General features: G+C 39.9%; 1 protein-coding gene across 4 annotated transcripts in view; it reads left to right on the top strand.

Annotated features, from left to right (window-relative positions):
- RAB3D (RAB3D, member RAS oncogene family) overlaps positions 1-16,964 on the top strand; it is an 86,598-nt gene extending 69,634 nt beyond the window's left edge. For all 4 annotated transcript variants that reach the window (XM_081320334.1, XM_081320337.1, XM_081320335.1 and 1 more), the window contains 4 exons: positions 843-1,070; positions 7,487-7,605; positions 11,760-11,884; positions 12,041-16,964. In XM_081320334.1, coding sequence (XP_081176460.1) covers positions 843-1,070; positions 7,487-7,605; positions 11,760-11,884; positions 12,041-12,231 — 663 coding nt within the window. In that variant the 3' untranslated portion in view covers positions 12,232-16,964. The remainder of the gene's footprint in view (positions 1-842; positions 1,071-7,486; positions 7,606-11,759; positions 11,885-12,040) is intronic.
- Positions 16,965-21,157: the final 4,193 nt, after the last annotated feature.

Raw genomic sequence — 21,157 nt, 5'->3', positions numbered from 1 at the left:
TTGTGGATCAAGGATAATTAAATGCCCTGGGTGTGTGGATATATTCTCTAGTTAGATATCATGGCAGAAAGCCCAGAGTTGGTTGTGCAAATGAAGCTGTTTGATTACTACCAAAGATACCTACTTGCTTTATTTACTATTGTTATCTGCTGCTGTACTGGAATTCATCATCCAGCATGTGTAGTTGTCACAGGGCAGGGAGACAAATCCAAGTGTACACTGCTCCAGGATAAGCTTTTTAAACCTTGAAGTGCTATATGTGAGTCTGCTGACTTTAAAATCTGAGAGATGATGATTCAACCAAGACAGTTCAAACCAAGATAATTGTCTTAGAGGAAACTGGGACTGAAAGCTGAGAATTCCACTAAATTGTGATCTTTTGAGCTGTCTCGTGTTAAGTGACAATGACAGTAGTGTTGAGCAATGAAGACTTTTGTCATGCTCACTTTTAGATCTGAATGAGAAAAAAAGTGCATGTACATTACCTTCCCTTATGTTCTCTTTATCGACAGAGAAGGTCTGAAAATAAATTCTTCTTACTTTGAGCTGAATGGGATTATGATACTCATCTATCTAGGAATTGATCCCTATGCAGGAATCCCCATCAAGGGAAGCACTATGATGCTTGTGCTGAACAGGTGTACTAGGTCTTTTAAGACATCCCCTGCCAACAAGAAATGTAAGAAAGGATGTGGATGGAGTTGGTGAGCACATCGGTCTCTCTGTCTTGCTTAAGGGGTTATCATGCCTGAATGTGACTTGTGTTTGCAAGCTTAAGAATGTGTGTTGGGATTCTGCTCTGCCCTTGAGCTTCACTAGAGATTACTATTTTCCTCCCTTAGATGGCCTCTGCAAATGACACTCGACAGATGCCCAAGGATGCTGCTGACCAAAACTTTGATTATATGTTCAAGCTTTTAATCATTGGCAACAGCAGCGTAGGCAAGACATCGTTTCTCTTCCGATATGCTGATGATTCCTTTACTTCAGACTTTGTTAGTACTGTTGGTATCGACTTCAAGGTGAAAACTGTCTACAGGAATGAAAAAAGAGTCAAGCTGCAGATTTGGGTAAGATATTTTACTGTTCATGGGAAGCAGAGTATAGGTATAGGAACTGTAACCTGAAGTTGGCACAGCTCTAGATCAGTCAACCAGTCTGTGCCTGGGCAGTTCAAGGACTGCAAATGGGCATACATTACTTTCTTTGGCTAAATCTTAAGAGGGAGAAGGAGCAGTAGAGAATAATGAAAACATGTATTCTTAACTAAAGTAGACCACGCTCTAGTTAACCTGCTGCATTTCTGAGCTTTGGGGAGGTATTGCATTGATATAATCATTACATATCCTCTTAGATTTCAGCATCTTTAAGAGTTTTTCCCCTTACATGAAAAGGAAGAGTACAGTACTCATTTGGTATAAAACAATATTCTGTGCTCATGCTGATTCATGACATATCAATTGATGGGCCAACATGCATGTTATCAGCAGTGAGGTAGATTTCCTGAGTAAGAGTTAAAACTGAAGAAAATATCTCCAAAGCAATTGGAATCCTCAGTTCTTCTCAGGATGTTGCTTTTATTGATTTAGAATCAGCCTTTGATTGCAGGGAAGCAGGAATAAGCATGCATAAATTTCTGTACTAGAAACTCTAAATTCCACATTTATCAGTCACTGACCTGCCTTCTCTGGTGCCTGCTCATTTATAACTAGAAATGTCTCCTCTTCTAGCTAATCCAGAAGTATATAAAACATAAAGCATCCATATGATTTCCAATTGAATGATAATTGGAGAAATTATCATACTAGTGCCTTTCTTAAAAGGTGTGACACTGATAGAATGTTTCCAGTCTTTAGACATGGAAACTGTTAGTAATAGGTATAATTAGAGAGGCCACAGGGAGAGTATGTATAAATAGATTTGTAAACTTAAAAACTCATATTTTAACCAGCCATATCAATATTCCTGGAAAGATGTATGTGAAAATTAATTTCAACACTTTTGTTGTTTTTGTTTATTTTTGTTTTATAATTCTTTTTTATTTTCCCCCAAGATGAAATACAAAATACAGCATGAAAAAAACAGCAAAACAAGAATTACAGACAGGGCACACAAAAAAGGGGAGGGGGAGTGTATATAACAAATATAAAATTAACAGTAAAGATATAACCTCCATCCTAGATAGAATGATGATACCTGTATCTAAAACTAATCTAATAGGCTTCCCCCCCCACACACACACACACTTGCATTGTAGGTCTAAAATAGTTATATATTTTCCATCTATATTTGCTAAATTGCTATTTTATAACCCATTCTCTTAACAAATACCCCAAATATATAAATCTATTGTCTGTCAATCAAGTCAACCAATACCTGTTCACTGAAAGCAAGCTGTTAACTGTTAAATCCCCAATTAAATTTCAAAGCCATCTGTTAACAGTCTGTTATTATATTTAACTTGCAGAAACTCCACAATGTTTTTGTTTTTTGTACCTTTCAGTCAGGCTTGACTCCTAGTGACTGCCTGGTCTAGATTCTTCGGACTTCTTAGCAAGGTTTTTCAGAAGTGGTTTGCCATTGCCAGCTCCACAGGGCTGAGTCAGCGTGACTGGCTTGTGTTCACTCAGCTGGCTTTGTGCCTCAGGCAGGACAAAACTCCTAGTTTCTAGCCTGATGCCTTAAACTGCTATAGCTATAACAAACTGGCTAAATATGTTTAATATGGCTAAAATGAATCTGCATTTGAATAAAACAAATTTTATTTGTTTTTCCTGACCTTTGCCATTGTTTTAATTTTTCAGCTGATATTATTTCCCCACTTTTTAATAAGATGGATCCAATTAATATGTGTTTTAACAGACTATTATTTAGGTGTTAGGTAACACAGGAAAAAAGCTAAATGAATGCTCTTTGTTGAAATGGTTTAAATTATTATTGTAATGGACCATCTTCTAATGCAGTAGGACCTTGGCTGGAGGTATCCAAGTATCGGTTTTCACTTTGTTTTCATAAGAATTGTCACCTAATGCTAATTCTGACAGAAAAAGCACCAGTGGATTTTACAGGCACTCTTTGGCCTCCCAAAACTAACTTGAATGCAAAACTCAGATATTTCTTTGGGGAGACTGACAGCATGTGTATTGGGATCACTTCAGTGTTTAGATGTGGCATCTTGCTCCAGTGACTCTGGGATGGGAAGCACTACTAAAGGTTCTTAGATCTGGCAAAATGTTTTTCAAAATATTGAGGATCCAACTTCTTAGCTATTTGAATACATAATGGCCTTTGACTCAAAGCACAGAGCCTACATCATTCAGTTGCCAGGCCCACTGAGCAGTGAGGTCAGATAATTTGCTATTCTGGTGTGTTTAAGGCCCCAAGTTTCATGGGCTTCTTGTTTCTTATTAATATCAACTAATAAGAGAAGATATTTGGCAACCGTGTGATAATGTTGTGTAAGTGCTCGATGCAGCATTATGCACAGGCAGAAGCTGCTGACTTTGTCACCGAATGTCACCCAAGGGGCCATGACTTTAATAGTAGGAAAAGATACCAAGTATATTCCACCCTGTGACAACTCCCTAATCTTTAATAGGATGCAACAATTTATTTAAAACATTTGTAAATTAACTCAATGCTGAAAGGCTTGAATAAATGGAATATGTTTTTTGTTTTCCAAAAAAGCTACTCATCATACTTTCTATACAATGGTATAACAGTGACAACTTGTCAGCACTTTCATCATTTGACTAAGGGTTCTTAGGAAAGATAGATTAACCACTAGATAATTTTGCTTTGCTTCCTACATGTGACATCAGATATAAAGCATCTTTCAACAACAATAAACACTTTGTGAAAAAGGCTGGTTTCATTTATGCTCCTTGATAAAGCTGAGTATAATGCTCAAGAAGAGGAAAAAAAGAGTAGAAAAATAGGGCCAGCCTAACAATACCCACCCATGTGGTTTTAGATGGTCTTCAAAGTTTGTTCTATATTGGAGGGAACAATATGCAGTAAAACCCAGTATCTTATTCAAGCAAATAATAAATATCAGACCTAGTTAGGCTGCATTGATTTTTTTTTGGAGTGGCCTTGATTATTTTTATTTGGAATCCTGTATACAATCTTCCCTTGTTTTTTTCTACATTCTTTCCCCCTTTTATTTAGAGAGATTTTGTTTCATTGGTTTAATAACACTTTTCTTATTAAAAATGTTCCCTATGTGCAAGATTGCATAGTTAGGCAGCTAGACTGCATATGAGGTTTTAGGTATAATTCATTATCTAGTATAAAATCATTTCTTGATAGAATAAGAATTCCCTTGCTAGACAGATGAGGGTATGTCAGACTTTACCTGATTGTAATGTTCTTTTACTATGGAACCCCTGAAAGCCAGGATTGAACAGGCAATTGAATGAGAGATCTCTTTCCTAGTGTGTCTTTTACACTCTTTTGTGATCTATAAGGCAGCAGTCCCCAATCTTTTTGGCTGCAAGAACCGGCAGTTTTGAAGGTGGGGAGGGGAATGGTTTCGTGCGTGAAGCCTAAATCCTGCACATGTACAAATGAAGCTTTGCGCACTCACCTGCCATTTTGATAGCCCTTCCCAATGGGCCATGGCCTGGGGTTTGGGGACCCCTACTGTAAGAGATGTGATAGTTAGCCGGACCGGCCACTTGCAATTTTTTTATTGCTTTTAAAATGATAACAGAAAAAGGGAAAAAAGCAGAAGGAACAAAACACAAAAATATATGCATTATCAAAATACATAGCAAGTGTTTCAAAATAAATGAAAAAACACAACAAGAAAATTAAGATACAGAGTATAATACATTGAGACAATAAACAGCTACAATTGTGTATATATAATTATCTAATGCAAACATTAGGGACGCGGTGGCTCAGTGGGTTAGGACGCTGAGCTTGTCGATCAGAAGGTCGGCAGTTTGGCGGGTCGAATCCCGAGTGCCGCGTAACAGAGTGAGCGCCTGTTACTTGTCCCAGCTTCTGCCCACCTAGCAGTTCGAAAGCACGTAAAAATGCAAGTAGAAAAATAGGGACCACTGCGGTGGGAAGGTAACAGCGTTCCGTGCGCCTTTGGCGTCTAGTCATGCCGGCCACATGACCACGGAGACGTCCTCGGACAAGCGCTGGCTCTTCGGCTATGAAACGGAGATAAGCACCGGCCCCTAGAGTCGGAAACGACTAGCACGCATGTGCGGGGGAACCTTTACCTTTTTACCTAATGCAAACATTATTCAGGTATATACATATATTTATCAGATGTAACTTGTTTGCAATATTTATAGTAAAACATCTGTTAACAACATTGTTTGAATCAGCAGCATTTGCAGTTTCTGAGACATCCTAGATATCAAAACAACTGGTTAAATCTTTTAAAATTAGAAAACCTATTATAGGTTTCTATGAATATTTGTTATCAATTAATCAATTTGATATGCAGGTAGTAAGAAATGAGTGGGATAAAGACTTACAGGTTCCTATATTGCCTAGAGTCCTAGACAATGGGATAGTGTTTTAACGTCTATACCTAAAATGTCAATGGACGTAAATCTACAATTTATACATCAAAAATAATACTTAGAATTTATTGAACTCCATTACATTTGTATAGAAAAGTATTATCTAAGAGCATTTTGTTGGAGATGTAACAAGGACACTGTCCTATACTTACTAAGTTTTGGGGGAAAGTAGCGAAATATATAAATATAACTGTGCATCAAAAACTAAAATGTTCAGAGCATAATATTCTCTTCAACAAGCTGCATACTACATGGAATTTTAACAAGTGGACAATATAAATGGTTTCTCCATCCACTTTTAGCTAAAGGACTAATACTGCAACATTGGAAGATAAATGTAAGGCTCCATTTACTCAATGGATTGAAGACCGGATTGTATTTGGTATCTATTAACAGATTGCCTATAGACATAGATTTTGTATGGATATATATAAGGAAATGGGAACTCTTTTTCAAAGTACTATAGGTTTAAAAAGCATGCTAAGTGTATTAGAATAATATAATGAATAATGAATATTTGTGTTAGATAATTATACATAGTTTTAACTGTTTAGTGGATGTCTGTAACATTAATAAAATATAATTAATGCTGATATTCTTGAGGCACAATGTAGATGTCAACTCTTCAAAAAAAATGCTACTAATTATATACCATTGTGCCATATTGGTATGAGGGTCCATTATATTGACTAAGAAGTTCTGGGAATTGTAGTGCAGTGCATCAGATCAACAGATTGGGAAAGTCTGTTCTAGGTGGGCTCATTCCATACATCTTGTATGCAATTTGCTAATTGTCTATAGCTTCAGTCTGCAGTCCTTAAGGGTGCTTTTTTAAATTGGAGAAAGCACCATCAGTTTTTGAGAAAAGAATGACTCTTTGGATCTGCATATTTGCATACTGCCCCATAAGACTGAAAAGATAGTTCTCTGATTTTTCTCATTGTTAGGTTGGCCCTTGTTCCATGTGGTTATTTTGGAGGAAGGGACAGACTAGAATACCCTTTTTCTATTCCATTAAAAGAGCCCTCAGGCCAAAATCCTCACAAACTGAAGTGTTGTTGAGAATCTCTGTTCCTCTTGTGGCTTTATGGTCTGTGCTTTGATAACAATTCCACACTGGGGAAGCATTTCTACACTAGTGAATCTTTTAGGTCAGGAACTTGCTGTCCTTTGTACCCTTAGTCTTTGATAATGCATCAGAAGCAACCCATTTCCAGTTTGCTGTCCTCTTTTCCATCATTTAAATGTTCCATTAAGCTTTCAAGCTCTTTAAATTTTAATTAGAGTCAAATGCCAATCCTCACATACACCAGTGCCATCATGGAAATGCTGCCCTCAACCAGAGATTACTGTAAAAGGAGACTGTATGTCAGAGCCCTGCAGAGTAAGCACTGGTTTCCACAGTAACAGTGAATCTTTGGGCTCCAGGAACAGATGTCAGGAGAATCAAGGAGGAGTCTAGTCTCCATATGCTCTTCCATAGCCTTTCTGTGCCTGTGCTTTGTAGGTGGCTTTATCTCACTTGATTCATTATTATTGTCATGTTTTCTCAGAGAGTGCTTGAAACCATGAACAAACAGAATTGCTTTAGACTATAGATTTCTCCCAATGGGATTTCTGAACTTTTGAGATTGACTGAGGTTGGGCATACTCTGCATCTGTTAGCCACACATCAATCTTAAAAATGAAAAGACTCTTGTATCAATGCAGCAAGAGCTATGTTGAGCTAGGGGTGCTGCTTGATAGGTTGATTGATTACACAAGTAGGCAAGATGGGAGGTCACAGAAATTTCTGATGATAATATAAAAAGAGGATAGATGAAACTGACCAAGACATGACAAAGCAAGTAGTTAGATAGGGATCTCTACATGGGGGCTTTGTCTGAAAGGGAAAGTCATCTAATTGACCAGTGTCCTTTTTCCGTTTCTGTCTTTCTAAGGACACAGCTGGCCAAGAGCGTTATCGGACCATCACAACAGCCTACTACAGGGGAGCAATGGGTTTTTTACTCATGTATGATATTTCCAACCAGGAGTCTTTCAACGCTGTACAAGACTGGTAAGGTTTGCTGCACAGAATCCTGAGTTGGAACAGGGATTTCTTCTGTCAAGAGAGTTATTTCCAGTTATGAAAACAGACTTTGAAATGTGCTCAGTTGATAATTTAACCATCTTGCTATTTAGGAACTTGCTCAGGGCCAGAATTCCTTACCAGTACATTAAGGGGCGAAAGCTGAGTTGGAGAGCAGTGTCTTATGTGCACAGCAGCTCCTAGACTCCATTATTGATTCTCCAATTAATGGATTTTGGCAACAGAGAAATATCAGGGCCCAAAATAATACTGCCAGTCATAACAGGTGACATTGTATGGCTTTATCAACTGACTCATTATAAAGCACCTTATAAATCAGGATACATGCCCCCATTGTACACCAGTAGTCCTCAACTCATTCCTGGTGCTTAACAACTGTTCAGAGATATGACAGATTCAGAAAGAGAGCTTTCTAGCTCTCCTCACTTCTGGCTGTTATACAATATTGTGCTGTGCCCACCCCCATCACATGACTGCATTTTAGGCACTTGGCAACAGGCTCACATTTAACTGGTTACAGCATTCTGTAGTCACATGGTGGTTTCTGCAACAAATGCCCATTTGAGAGAAGAGATTTGCATTTATGACTGAATATATTATTTACTGAACACTATAAAAACAATAATAAAATCAGGTTTGGTCACATGGATGCCTCAACTTATGACTGTCACAACTTATGACCAAATTCTGTTCCCAATTGCAGTCATAAGAACTACCTGTACAATCTAGCTGATCTGGTAGTGTTCTATGCAACTGGAAGAGTCTGTTGCTTGTACATAGTTTCAAGATCCTTGAAATATTTAAGAATCTGATATGCCACAAATATCTGTCATGAATATGGAGCAGGATATTGGATTATTCTGTTCTCACACTCCAAATATGAGGTTTTTCTGCTGCACAATTTTTGCTTAACAAAATAAAAGAGTTGGAAGAGACTTTGGAGCTCTTCCAGTCCAATACCCTGCTCAAGCAGGAGGCCCTATAATATTTCAGACAAATGTCTATCCAATCTCTTCTTTAAAACCTCCATTGATGGAACACCCACAACTTCTGGAGGCAGGTTGTTCCACTTTTTAATTGTTCCCAGGAAATTTCTCCTTATTTCTAGATTTCTTCTCTCCTTGATTAGTTTCCATCCATTGCTTCTTGTCTTGCCTTCTGGTGCTTTGGAAAATGTCACTAGACTAGACATACCCAATTCCTGCAACCGTTCTTCATATGTTTTAGTCTTCAGCCCCTCTCTCATCTTTATTTCTCTTTTCTGCACTCTTTTCAAAGTCTCAACATCTTTGTTATAATATGGTGACCAAATTATACTTAATATGCCTTATAGTAGGAGAGAGCCTTTTGGGGAAAATGACCCCAGATGCTTAGGCAGATCTTCAGGCAGAAACTTAACCATGTTGATTTGATGCACGTAATCTTTATGTGATATCTAGCTTACTGTGAGCCAATCTCATGCTAGAAAGAATACTGAATAGACAGTAAACTGTTGGGATGGTTTATAGATGAAAACTGGCATTCTATACCACACCATCTTTCTCTCTGCTTTTCACTAAACACTGTGTCTCAATTAGTTAGTAGAGCAAAGAAGTCACCAACATTTTCAGTGTTATAGTATGGACATAGATCTTTTAGCCACTGAATGCTTTGCTGCAAATTTATCTCACATTAGTCTTTGAGAAAGTGTGGAGTCTCTTTGTCCAAATTAGCTGGGAAAATTGTTACATGACTGCAAATATTCCAAAATACTGTATTTCAGAAAAAAGAAATCCCACATTTTTGGTGGTGCTTGATCCATAAAAACTCAACAGTACCAGTATTAGTACCAGTCTGCTAGCTTTTACACTGATATAAAACTCTTGGTTGCTTTTAGCAGTATTGTATAGCTTTACAAAATTTCTAACCTGCAAGCTGGTGTATTCATCCAAACCAAGAAACAAGTGCTGAATGTTGTAGGTATTGTATCCCCTCTCCTTCTGCTCCAATTCCAGCAGTCCCTTAATCTTAATTTAGAGGGTGGATTTCACTGTGGCAGTTTGGCATGTTATCTTGTAATTTAGAAACTTAGGAAACATCCTGAAAAAGAACAGGAAACAAGAACAATAGCAAGAAGCCAAGTCTCAGTGGTTTCTAGCAAAATGCAATAAATAGCAATCAAATCCACATCCCCAAATATATCAAAGATAAAAGGGGCCAAATCCTTAAACAACAAATATGATTTTAGCATTAAAAGATCAATAGCAGTTGAAAACACATCTTCTGCGGAGGATAAGCTAGTGTAGAAGTGAGACCAACCTTCTAGAACACGAGAAAGCAAGCAGACTGAAGAGCCAAGGATGGGAATTCCACAGCACTTTAAAGCTCTTATGGATTCCAAACTTTACAGAGCAGGATGCACTTAGAACGGAAAGCAGGCGAGGTCAAGCCATTTGGGCATTTAGATGAAATAACACTGTACCTTACATTGGAAATCTCTTGGAGCCAACTTAATCAGAGGAGATGCCATGTGCTGGAGAAATTCTGGCTGCTATTTTTAAACCTATTGCAGTATCTGGGAATCCTTACACAGGCTAGAAGAAAATAACCAGAAGATAAAGAATACCCAGATTATCTCTCTTTAGGAATGGATAAAATTGACAAGTTCATACAGAGGTGGGAAATAACACTCTTAATGACTGTTCTGAGTTTGGCATTCTGGATGGCACAGTTCCTGACCTTAAGCCCACAACCAGATCCTTCCAGGAAAAATATCCCTCTCCAGAGCAGGAAGAGTCCTTGTCGATTGGTTGAAACTTTCCCCCAAAATTCTGACTTGTGCCTGTTTGATGAGTGATATTTATTTATTTAAATGTATATGCAACCTGATTCCCAATGACATCAGGATCGGTACAGAGGGAGAAGCAGCAGAGAGGAGATATGATCCCAGTCTCCAGACCCCCACCCATATACTAGGCAGTGACTAAAGCCTTGGCCAAACTGCCTACCAGGTCCTCAGGGAAAACCCTAAGCAGGCTGACTGGGCACTTTGGGGAACTGAAGTCCATGCAACTTAAAGTTGCTGAGGTTGCAGAACACTGCTCTACTCTCTACACTGGGCCTCAGTGAAAAGCTGGCCCTACCTGCCTGGGCAAATCTCCTGAAATGACTGTCTCTGGTCCCAGAATGTTCCCTCCAATAATTTACTGATCCTTTTCCTGAAATTCTAATCCATAAATAAACTGAAGTCCCAACCACTAATAATCTCCCTGCATCTGCTAACTGAATTCCAAGCTCTTCCTTTTTCATATAATAAATCACATTTCCCAATCACCCATCAAACATTTCAAAATAGAACAAGAACAATTCTTCTGCAAACTACTCCACCACCAATGATTGAAACAATGAGAAGAATCTCTCTAGCCATTGCTTACACAATTTACTCTAACAAAACACATTGCTTACACAACTTACTCCAAAAATTCTTCAAACTCCAAATTATGACTGTGTTTTAGAAGTCATTCCCTTCTCTTTTTACAAGTCATCTTCTTTCTGTCATATTATCTTTCTTTTGATATGTCCACCACCATATTCCTCACCTTCTGGGAACTACCCATCCATCCTGACCCTTGTAGGGATCACACGTTTCTCTCCCTAGTCCACTGCTAAAAATAGCTTCCAGAATTATTGTAACTCATGCACATAAAAGCTCATCTTAAAAAGCTGAGTGGCACTGGCAGTTGGAGGCTGTTGTCTACTAATTGGTGGTTTCTGCTGTCAGGCATTGTTTGATGAGACCAGTGGGGATGGTTGCAGAAGAAGTTAAGAGAGTTAAAACCTTCCTGTCTGAATAAGTCAAGTGATAAATTTTGTATTGGTATCTCATTCTGGGTGTGTGCAGACACTAAGGATTCAGATTTCCCTTTATCCATTCCTGTCAATTAGGGAAAGTGGGGAAATCAACCACCATTCAAATCAACATTGTTCCTTTTTTCAAAAGTTGGAAATAATAGTGTATATGAACTGATGAAACAACGATGATTCTTCTGCCTTGTGACTGTCACTGACTTTTCTTTTTAGGTTGTAAAATTACAAATTCAATAGCAAACCCATTCCAGAATTTTTCTGTATCCCTCTCTTAGGGCAACTCAGATCAAGACTTACTCCTGGGATAATGCTCAAGTGATTCTGGTTGGGAACAAGTGTGACCTGGAGGATGATCGAGTAATACCCACTGAAGATGGCAAGAGACTTGCTGATGAACTAGGTTTGTTCTGTCTCTTACATGGAAACACTTCCAGATTAGACTTCTCCCTCAATCCTAAACCCAACAAAACAAGAAATGTCTTCCTTCCTCCTCCGCTCTCTTTCTCCCCTCCCACCTTCAGACTTCTTCTTCTTTTAACAATTCTTCTTCTTCCAGGTTTAGAATTCTTTGAAGCCAGTGCCAAGGATAATATCAATGTCAAGCAGGTCTTTGAGCACTTGGTGGACATAATCTGTGAGAAGATGAATGAGAGCCTGGATGCAAGCTCTGGCCTGAACAGCACCAACCACAAGAACACTGCCCTGAAGGAAACATCAGATTCACAATCCAGCAATTGTTCCTGCTAGACAGGACTTTGCCCACTACTGAGACCTGCAGTGCCTCACTGCCCTACATAAGTGAGGAGGAAGGTTCAGCAGATTGCACATCTCCTTTGACTGTTGGTTGACTCATCTCCCCTGTTTGCCTCTGCTGTGCCTGTTTGGCCTCTGACAGCATGCCTCAGTGGCCTCCCCTCCTTTTTCTGTGCAGCATGATTGGCCTTTTCTGGCAAAGGGTTATGATTTCTTTTGTATATTTGCACTCCCAATCACAACATGTCTTTGCAACCTAGACAAATTGGACCTCTCTTTCAAACTGGGCACAACTTTCTCCCCATCTCTTTTCAATATTCTAGCAATTTGTCTCATATATATCTGCATCTGCATAAGCATGCTTCCTTCCCACCTTGCCTTCTCACAGTATAAATCCTGCATAGGTTTAACTATCCATGCATTTAATTAAACAAGCCTCAGTTCATAAAAGTTTATGCCTTTTAATAAAATGTTTTAGTTGGAAAGGGGTGACCTTATTCCTTATGATTTTCTGCCAAATTCAGCCTTCTGCAATTTTCTCTATTTAAAAAAATAAATCCCATGGCACTTTGAAGTTGTATATCCTCATTCAGCCAGTCCTTAAGAACTGGATATAGGTGAGGGAAAAATGTGTGGAGAATTCTGAGAGTAGTTTTTTCTCTTCAGAATTGTTTACCATAAGATGGATCATGCTTAATCAAAAAGCATCCACTCATCCAATCTCTTGGGTGTATAGGAATACCAAAAGCCAGGGAAGCAAGCAACCTTTTAGGGCCTAGGAGACCAACTTGCTCTTTCTGCTATGTGTCAACCGTTTCATTTGGCACTTTCAAGAAAAGAAACTCCCGGCTCTTTAGACTGACCAAGAGTATAGCTTTGTTGAAAAATCCATCTAGGCACGGCAGAAGCAAACTCATCTGGGATTTTCTTGCAAAATCCACATAGGTAATTCCCCTATTCTCCTCTGGGCCACCACAGTTCAGTTCTTTTGCTTTAGGAGAAACTGCTTCAGTGAAACATTCTTCATCACTCAGCCTTGGTAGGTAATGTTTCTCTGGCAACAGAAGGTTCATTTGCATTCCATAGCCTCCCCTCCTTCCCCACCCTTAGGAATTCACCACCCTCCTCTGGTTACGGTTTGGCAAAGCTGCGAGTGAAAGCAGGTGCAGGTAATTTTGGAGTCGAGTCAGGTGTGACACTATATCAAGTGAGGCTTGCAATGTCATCAGATAAGGCAGGGCTGAAATTTAACTCCACCAATTTTTGGAGCAGTGAAGCTTTTAAGTGGCACAGGCCTGTTTTAAGGTTCACCAAATCTTATGTTTAACATAAAACATAGGATCATCAGGCTGGAAGGGATCTTGGAGGTCTTCTAATCCAACACTCTGCTCAAGGCAGGAGCTTTATGCCATCCCAGTCAAATGGTTGATTGTTAATCCCTTAAAATGCTTTCCAATTAAAAAGTCTCTAAAGATTTTGGCTGTAAATGGGATGCTAGAGACAAACATGCCACCTTTGGATTGCCTATCAATGTCAAGCATCCATTGCTAACCACAAAGATATCACAATGTGTGTTGTGATATCATGACACAAGCTCTGCCCTTTTGTATTTCTGTTGCAATGTTGCAGACCATAGTAAGAGCTGGAGTTTATATCACTACATATTGGCGCAATTTTCTGGTCACTTGCCTCCCTTTCCCCTCCTACAGGTGAGCCTTGTGTTTTTCTCTTGCCTCTCAAATTGAAAAGACATCCCAAATTCCTGTTGACACAGTTCAAAAAGGTCCTTAACAAAGTGTCTCACAAAGCATCAAAGGAACTGACATTTGCATCTTCCTGAATAGTGTTTGTAAAACTGCACTGGCTATGAAACTTACCGTAATTTGTGCATTAAGTCTCTAAAAGAGTTCACACTCTTTTAGGCTCAGATTTCTCTGCCATCAGGCTGGCTGTTGTCTTAGAGCAGGCATGTCAAACTAGTGACATCACGTGATGTTGTGCGACATATTGCAACTTTTTCCCCATTGCCGGCAATGGGGAGGGTGCAGTTTCGTTGTGATGCATCCAGCCTGCGGGCCGGCAGTTTGACCTGCCTGTCTTAGAGCTTCCTTGTCTACAATCAAGAATCTTTATATTGTATTCCTGTGGAACATTCAGCAGGTAATTTATTGAGAAGAGGGAACATAATGCATGGGCAACCATAATGCATGATTGTCACAATTACATGCAGTAGAAGGTGGACTTAAATTTTGTCTGCTTCTCTGGCTCTAATTTCAGGTCTTCAGACTTGGTAGTTGAGGGAAGAGGGGAGAATTGCTGTTATGTAGGATCCCACTCTGGACTTTCATACATATGGAAATGCCATTTCTAAGATGGGTGGTGACGTAGGAAATGATGGTATTGTCCATATCCTCTCAGATACATGTTGCTTCAAACATGCCCAGTTTGTCTTGGTACTTGGTGATAGCAAGTAAATGTGAACTGGGCTGATGTAGAGAAGATCTTTTCAATTTATAAATGGCTAATTTGTGGCATGTAATGATAGACAAACTTCCTTCAGCTACTGAATGGATTTCTTTGAAACATCCAGAATTGAGAGATAGCTTGGCTTATTTTAGAACCACCTGAATTTGGATTTCACTTCCCACTCCATTTCCTGAGAGAAAATCCTCTGTCCTATCATACAGTATATTCCTAGAAGCATCCTTCAACTGCAATTTTCCAGATTTCTACCCAATATTTTGCATCTCCAGCTTCAGATGTTGTTCTAAGAATGATAAGTACTGTGTTTCCCTGAAAATAAGACCCAGTCTTATATATTTGTTTGGCTCCAAAAGACGCATTAGGGTTTATTTCCAGGGAAACATGGTATCAGGCTGATCAGCCTGGCCGGGTGCCCCACCCCCAGCACACCCACAAGAGGCGGCAAGGGGGTGAGGGCTGACAGTGTCCAGCAGCAGCTCGCTGACTCCTTGGCAGGCACAGACTGGGGCTGCGCAGCCTGCGCAGTGCAGGTGAGTTGATTACCTGTCCAAGCAGCAGGTGGAGGCAGAGGCCTGCCTCCCCCTCATGTCTGCCTCTGTCTGCTGCCAGTGCTGTTGCACATTGGGATTGCCTGCCTCCCCCCCCGCCATGCCTCTGCTTGGAGGGCCAGGCCGGTGGTCACAGTGCTAGGACTCACCACTGCACAGGCTGTGGCCCCCACCCTCTTGCTGCCTCCTGTGCTGGCCATGCTGACCCACCCCCCTGAGCTGATGACAATTTTAACTGGGACCTAATTTTGGGGTCGGGCTTATATTAGGAGCACACTTAAAAATCAGACTAGGGCTTATTTTCTGGTTGGGTCTTATTTTGTGGGAAACACAGTAGATGGAAGTTTTTATTTTTTATTTATTTTTTATTTTAATTCCATTTATATCCCGCCCTTCTCCAAAGACTCAGGGCGGCTTACAAGCTTAGCAGTAGCCTTCATTCTATGTATATGCCTGCTTATTAGGGCTTTCATACACCCCCCAAGCGGCATTATTACAAAGTCAGCTTAATTGCCCCCAACAATCTGGGTCCTCATTTTACCTACCTCGGAAGGATGGAAGGCTGAGTCAACCTTGAGCCTGGTGGGATGCGAACCTGCACTAATTGCAGGCAGCTGGTGTTACTTAAGGAGGCATTAGCCCACTGCTCCACCAAGGCTCTTCACTGTATACAGGTGATGAAGTGAAAATAAAATTAATCTTAAAGCCCCCATGACTTTTTTTTTCTTGCTGCAAGAGAGTAGCGTAGCTACCTTATGAAGAATATAAAAATATAGCATACTAGACCACCCATGAATGCTTGGGTTATCATTTTAGAGATATTTCCTTACTAGATTCCTCAGTGCCTTCAATAATAGCAGAGCTCTAATGTACTTGAAAAATTATTAAAAAATTCAGGGAGATGTTCAGAAATATATTTGCCTTGAAAAAAGCCCATGTTAAATTATATGGCACAGTTAAACCTCAGGAGCTGACTACAGGAAATGTTTATGGCATTCTGTATTATGTCATAAAATGCCCAATAATACATTTCCAGATGCATTTCTGTTTCCAAAAACTAATTTGATATGGCATTACTTGTCAATGGAAGGGGCAACAAAAACTTCGTCACCTGTATACAGGATGATCTGAAAGCAGGTGGGCTGAATAAATGTAGCAAGCATGGAAAAGAAATTTTAAAACAAGCAGATCAAAAATCTGGTTTCGGTACAATAAAAAGGAGAGCAATATAGGAAATCTTTTGCTCTTTTGTTTTTGAAAGTATTCCATCATAAGAAATGTAAACTTGTTTGATATATGCTGAGTATTGTTTAATGTCAAATTTGCAGAGCTTTGTATTGGTGCTTTTCTATCAACAAATAATTTGGAATGTCCTGCGTTATTACAAAAAGTATAAATGAATACTCTAAATTTTCTAGTAAGGAAGAATGGAAATATCCAAAGATTTACCAGGGACCTTCTGTACAAAGACAAGTTCTATTATTAACTAAATTCAAATGAAGGATTTGCTTGGCATTTCTTAGTGCATTATTCTGTTCATCAGGGTGCAAAGATTGTATAACAATACTCAAAACTGAATTCTATTCATGAAACATTCCTTGCAACTTGAAAGTTTTCAATGTGCTGAGATGTTCTTTATATTAAGTTTTCTGATTTACTGTCAACATTTCTATAAAAGTTTATATGTGTTGTCTATTTCCTTGGGAGTTCTGTTTTGTTCTTTACCACTAGCAGGGCTTTTTTTTCTCATAGAACGCTCAGAACGGTGTTCTGGCACCTTTTTTTGCACACACACAAAAAAGCTTTTGCACAAGTTGTGCTACTCCCCCTATTGGAAATGCTGCTGAGACCCAGCCAGCAAACTTTGCACAGACAAGTTGCGTGCGGCGAAGGAGAGTTGGCAGGAACTTGCACCCCTCCCTGCTGCCCAACTACACCATCTCAAGTAGGTAAGTGAGGACAAGGAGTGGGAGGTGGGTTCTGCGGAGTCCATGTGGACTCCTTCCTTGTGCTCACCCTTGTCAGCCAGGCTGGTGGCCTACCCGGTGCTGGACCTGCGCCCTCGCTGCTGCCTCATCCTGTGCCCCTATGTGGCCACCCTGGAGCATCTGGCCCTCAACACGATACACACTTCCACTGTGTTCTGTTCCCTCACCTTTGTAGAAACGTGCGACTGCTGATTCCCGAGTGCCGGGGGAAAAAATAGGAATCCCTAACCTTGCATAGCTAAATGTCAATTTCAACCTTAGCATCCAGCCCACAGCAACGTCAAACCGCTGCGCTGTCAGACCGTGGCCTCGGCACCCTCTCGGGGTACATGATGGCGGCGGCTGCCATGAGTTCCAACGAGGAGGCTGTTGCTATAGCAATCCCAAGTGCGCCGGTTCTTTCCTGGAATCATTTGCCTTTTCCGCACCCTCTCCCGTGAGGGGCCTTGACTTGGAAAGGCAGCCCTGCTCTCGCATCAGGAGAAGCAAGAAATAGATGCCTCCACTTTCCCCCCCAAAAGCAGGCGTACCACTCGAAGCAGAAAAAGAGAAGAGAGGGAAATATTTGAATACCCTTTTCTTAATTAGCTCATACTCTTTGGTTGCACTGTGCCCTGTTTGCAACTCTTGTTACTTACTGAGAGAAAGTTGGTGAAATTGCTTTCTGGGGGCACAAAAGGAGGAAAGATTGCCGAGAAGTGCACTTACCTGTATACTGGTATTGTGAAGATTCTGGATTTCCCTCTCAGCCTTCCTATCCTAGGAAGATCCAGCAGAGATTGACCAAAAAGTTCATCTCGGGTCTGAATTCCCAGTAAGTGAAAAGGAGAGGGCTTGCAACTTCTGGTTGTAGTTATCCATGTTTCTGCACACTGAGATAATTGGCCACTTGTACAAATACAGAGCCTATCATGCTTATGGATTACTGATTCACATTTCCCATGGATTGTCTTCTGTCCATGGGAGGGAAGCTTGGTAGATTCTAAATTTCATAATTTTAGTTATTCCTTTGGCAGGGTATATATGAGAACAAGCTGCAAAGGTCTTTAAAAACATGTTTCTCACACATTTATATTTTTGAATCATAAATATGAAATCTTTGTTCTTTTGAATGATCCATACAAATGCTTTAGAAATATAATTTCCAGTTTTAGCTACAGTAAGCAAGCAAATTACACTAAAGCTAAATTTAACATTACTTGTTAAAGATCTTTACTATATTTCAGAATTAGTATTCTTTCAGTCACAATCTTATTCCTATTCAATTTAGCTGATTTTAAAATGCAATGTAAATACATAATCACATAAAAAGAAAACAGAAGAAACAGCTGCAAATTAACTCAACAGTTCTATGCTTAGCAACATTTCCATTTAATCCAAGTCCTTGCTCTTTCCAAATCTATTTCAGGGTTTACTTTCTATATATACACAAACAATGGGAAATGAGTTTCTGGGCTTGTTCAAATTTTTTACACATTCCAAAAATTATGTCATGAGTGATGTATTTATAGGTATATAATTGACACTACAATTGGCAGCGCAGACATGCCAAATGCTTCTAAAGTGAGAACCAAAATACATATATACACAATTTTTTCTCCCCTAAATTTTCAGGTAATGTATCTGTTCCATATAAATATAAAAGCATGATAAGCTTTGTATTTGTACAAGTGGCCGACTATTTCAGTGTGCAGAAACGTGGATAAGTACAACCAGAAGTTGCAAGCCCTCTCCTTTTCACTTCATGGGAATTCAGACCCGAGATGAACTTTTTGGTCAATCTCTGCTGGATCTTCCTAGGATAGGAAGGCTGAGAGGGAAATCCAGAATCTTCACGACGCCAGTATACAGGTAAGAGCACTTCTCGGCAATCTTTCCTCCTTTTGTGCCCCCGGGAAGCAATTTCACCAACTTTCTCTCAGTAAGTAGCGGAGTTGCAAACAGGGCACAGTGCAACCAAAGAGTATAAGCCAATTAATAAATAAATAAATATATAAATAAAAGATTAACAAGATGAGAGTTCCGGCACCTTTTTTTTTTTAGAAAAAAAGCACTGACCACTAGCACACTATATTGTTCCGATGACAGTTGTATTGCTGATCACATAGTAATACAAGACCCAAGCTAAGCCTAATTCTTCTCTTCCAGATCACCTGATTTCTAATCTGATGTGAGCATAGGGAGAGTTCTTATGCCTTGGACTTTCTCTTATTTATCGTCACAATCTCCTGAAGCAAGAGAGAGGACACAACTCTGATGCCATGCTGCACAACTTTAATGCACAATATTCCAGTGAAACAGAGAACAGAAATAGATGGTTTAATTAATGAGAAGGAATTTTAGACCCCCTAATTCTTTTTCCTGTGAGAAAAACTGTTATATATAATATTTTTCAAAGAGCCTCTTATTCTCCTCTTATACAATTTGCAAGATTCTCGAATTTCATTTTTTTCATAGTACTGCATTTGGTCATGAACCTTAGCTGGCATTTAGCTCTTGCTTCCCTACCCTTTACCTGTACTGAGAAAATAGTCGCATATTGTGTTCAGGGACTGAAATCTGCAATATGGCAATACTAAGCAATGACAGCTAACTTTGCTTTTATCCATTACCTCTTTGCTAAAAAAAACAGAGCTAGCATAAAGGAACCCACAGTTAAAGAAAATAGGAACTCTACCACTGTTCTAAAATGTGATCGTTATTATCTTGTACTTGATTAAGAAGGAAGGAAGGAAGCATGCCCTTATAGAGATAAAGGGCAAGCAGTGTTTCATCCTGGAAATGTGGCCAGTTATTTTGTATTTTAAGGACGGAAATGTGATAAGGGTTTTAAAAAGTTTACTCTGAAGGTAGCTTTTTAATATTTGCAGACAATTGGAGATTTTCCTGTGAAATTCTACTATCAACATTTCTTTGTTGGCATACAAGACAGTTACATTCCAAATGCAAATAACTGAACAAAAATGAGTTATTTAAATATTAATTTGTTTGCCTTCCCAACCTCCTACTCTTGGCTTCAGATGTATTATTTATTCAAACTAAAAATACCTCTGATCCTTTTCTTGAAATCACACAGGTTGCAAGATCACACAAGTTTCAATGAGAAGAGTTTTGAATATTTTTTTAAAAAACTGGGAAAGTTGCTCTGAAGGTTTCAGGATAGAGAGCTGCACTATTACCCAGCAGCAACCAGGGGACTGTTGCAATTGGGAACAGGGACTAGATTTGCAGAATGGGACAATTGATTGCAGTGACATTGCCGCACCCACTTCACCCCAGCCCCCCCCCCATTCAGCCAACCTATTGCGAGTATACATTCCCAGTGGGCCCTCCACCAGCACTCCTGCCCCACTTGTCAGACCTGCCCGGTGGTGAGATTTAAATATGTGAACAACCTGTGTAGATGCAGCTTCCAGAAGTCAATTCTGGGCCTGGGCAACAAAAAATTAGCTACCAGTTTTGCCGAAGTGGTGCAAACTGGCTGAATCTCACCACTGGACCTGCCACAACGTAAACCTCTATTTTACGGAGTTGCATTCCCAGTTCCTCCCCTGAATTTCACTTTCAGCTTTGGGATCTGACAGTTGTCTGGCCTCAGAGGCTCCATGGGGATCAGGGGTGTTGGGGTGACTGGCTGGACTGCTAATGCTGGTCCAAGAGTAAGAGTGGGTTGCTCCATGGCGGAGGGGGGGCTGGGCCAAAAGTTCCCCAAGCATTTCTTTGATGAGTTCAACCCTCTGGTTGTCATGTCAGCAGCTCTCTCTGGGCTTGCCACAGGTTGTGCTGCCATCCCGGGTGGCATGGCTTGGGCCTGGATCCTCTGGTGATGGTCAGCCCTGATTTTCTGACACAAAGTGACCATTGGGGTTGATCCTTCACCATGGGAGACTCCTTCCATCT

The sequence above is a fragment of the Vipera berus genome, assembly GCF_964194415.1.
Source record: "Vipera berus genome assembly, chromosome: 2".
In the NCBI taxonomy this organism is placed as follows: domain Eukaryota; kingdom Metazoa; phylum Chordata; class Lepidosauria; order Squamata; family Viperidae; genus Vipera; species Vipera berus.
Note: the sequence above shows the minus strand (reverse complement) of the source record. Positions and strands in the feature narration are given on the sequence as shown.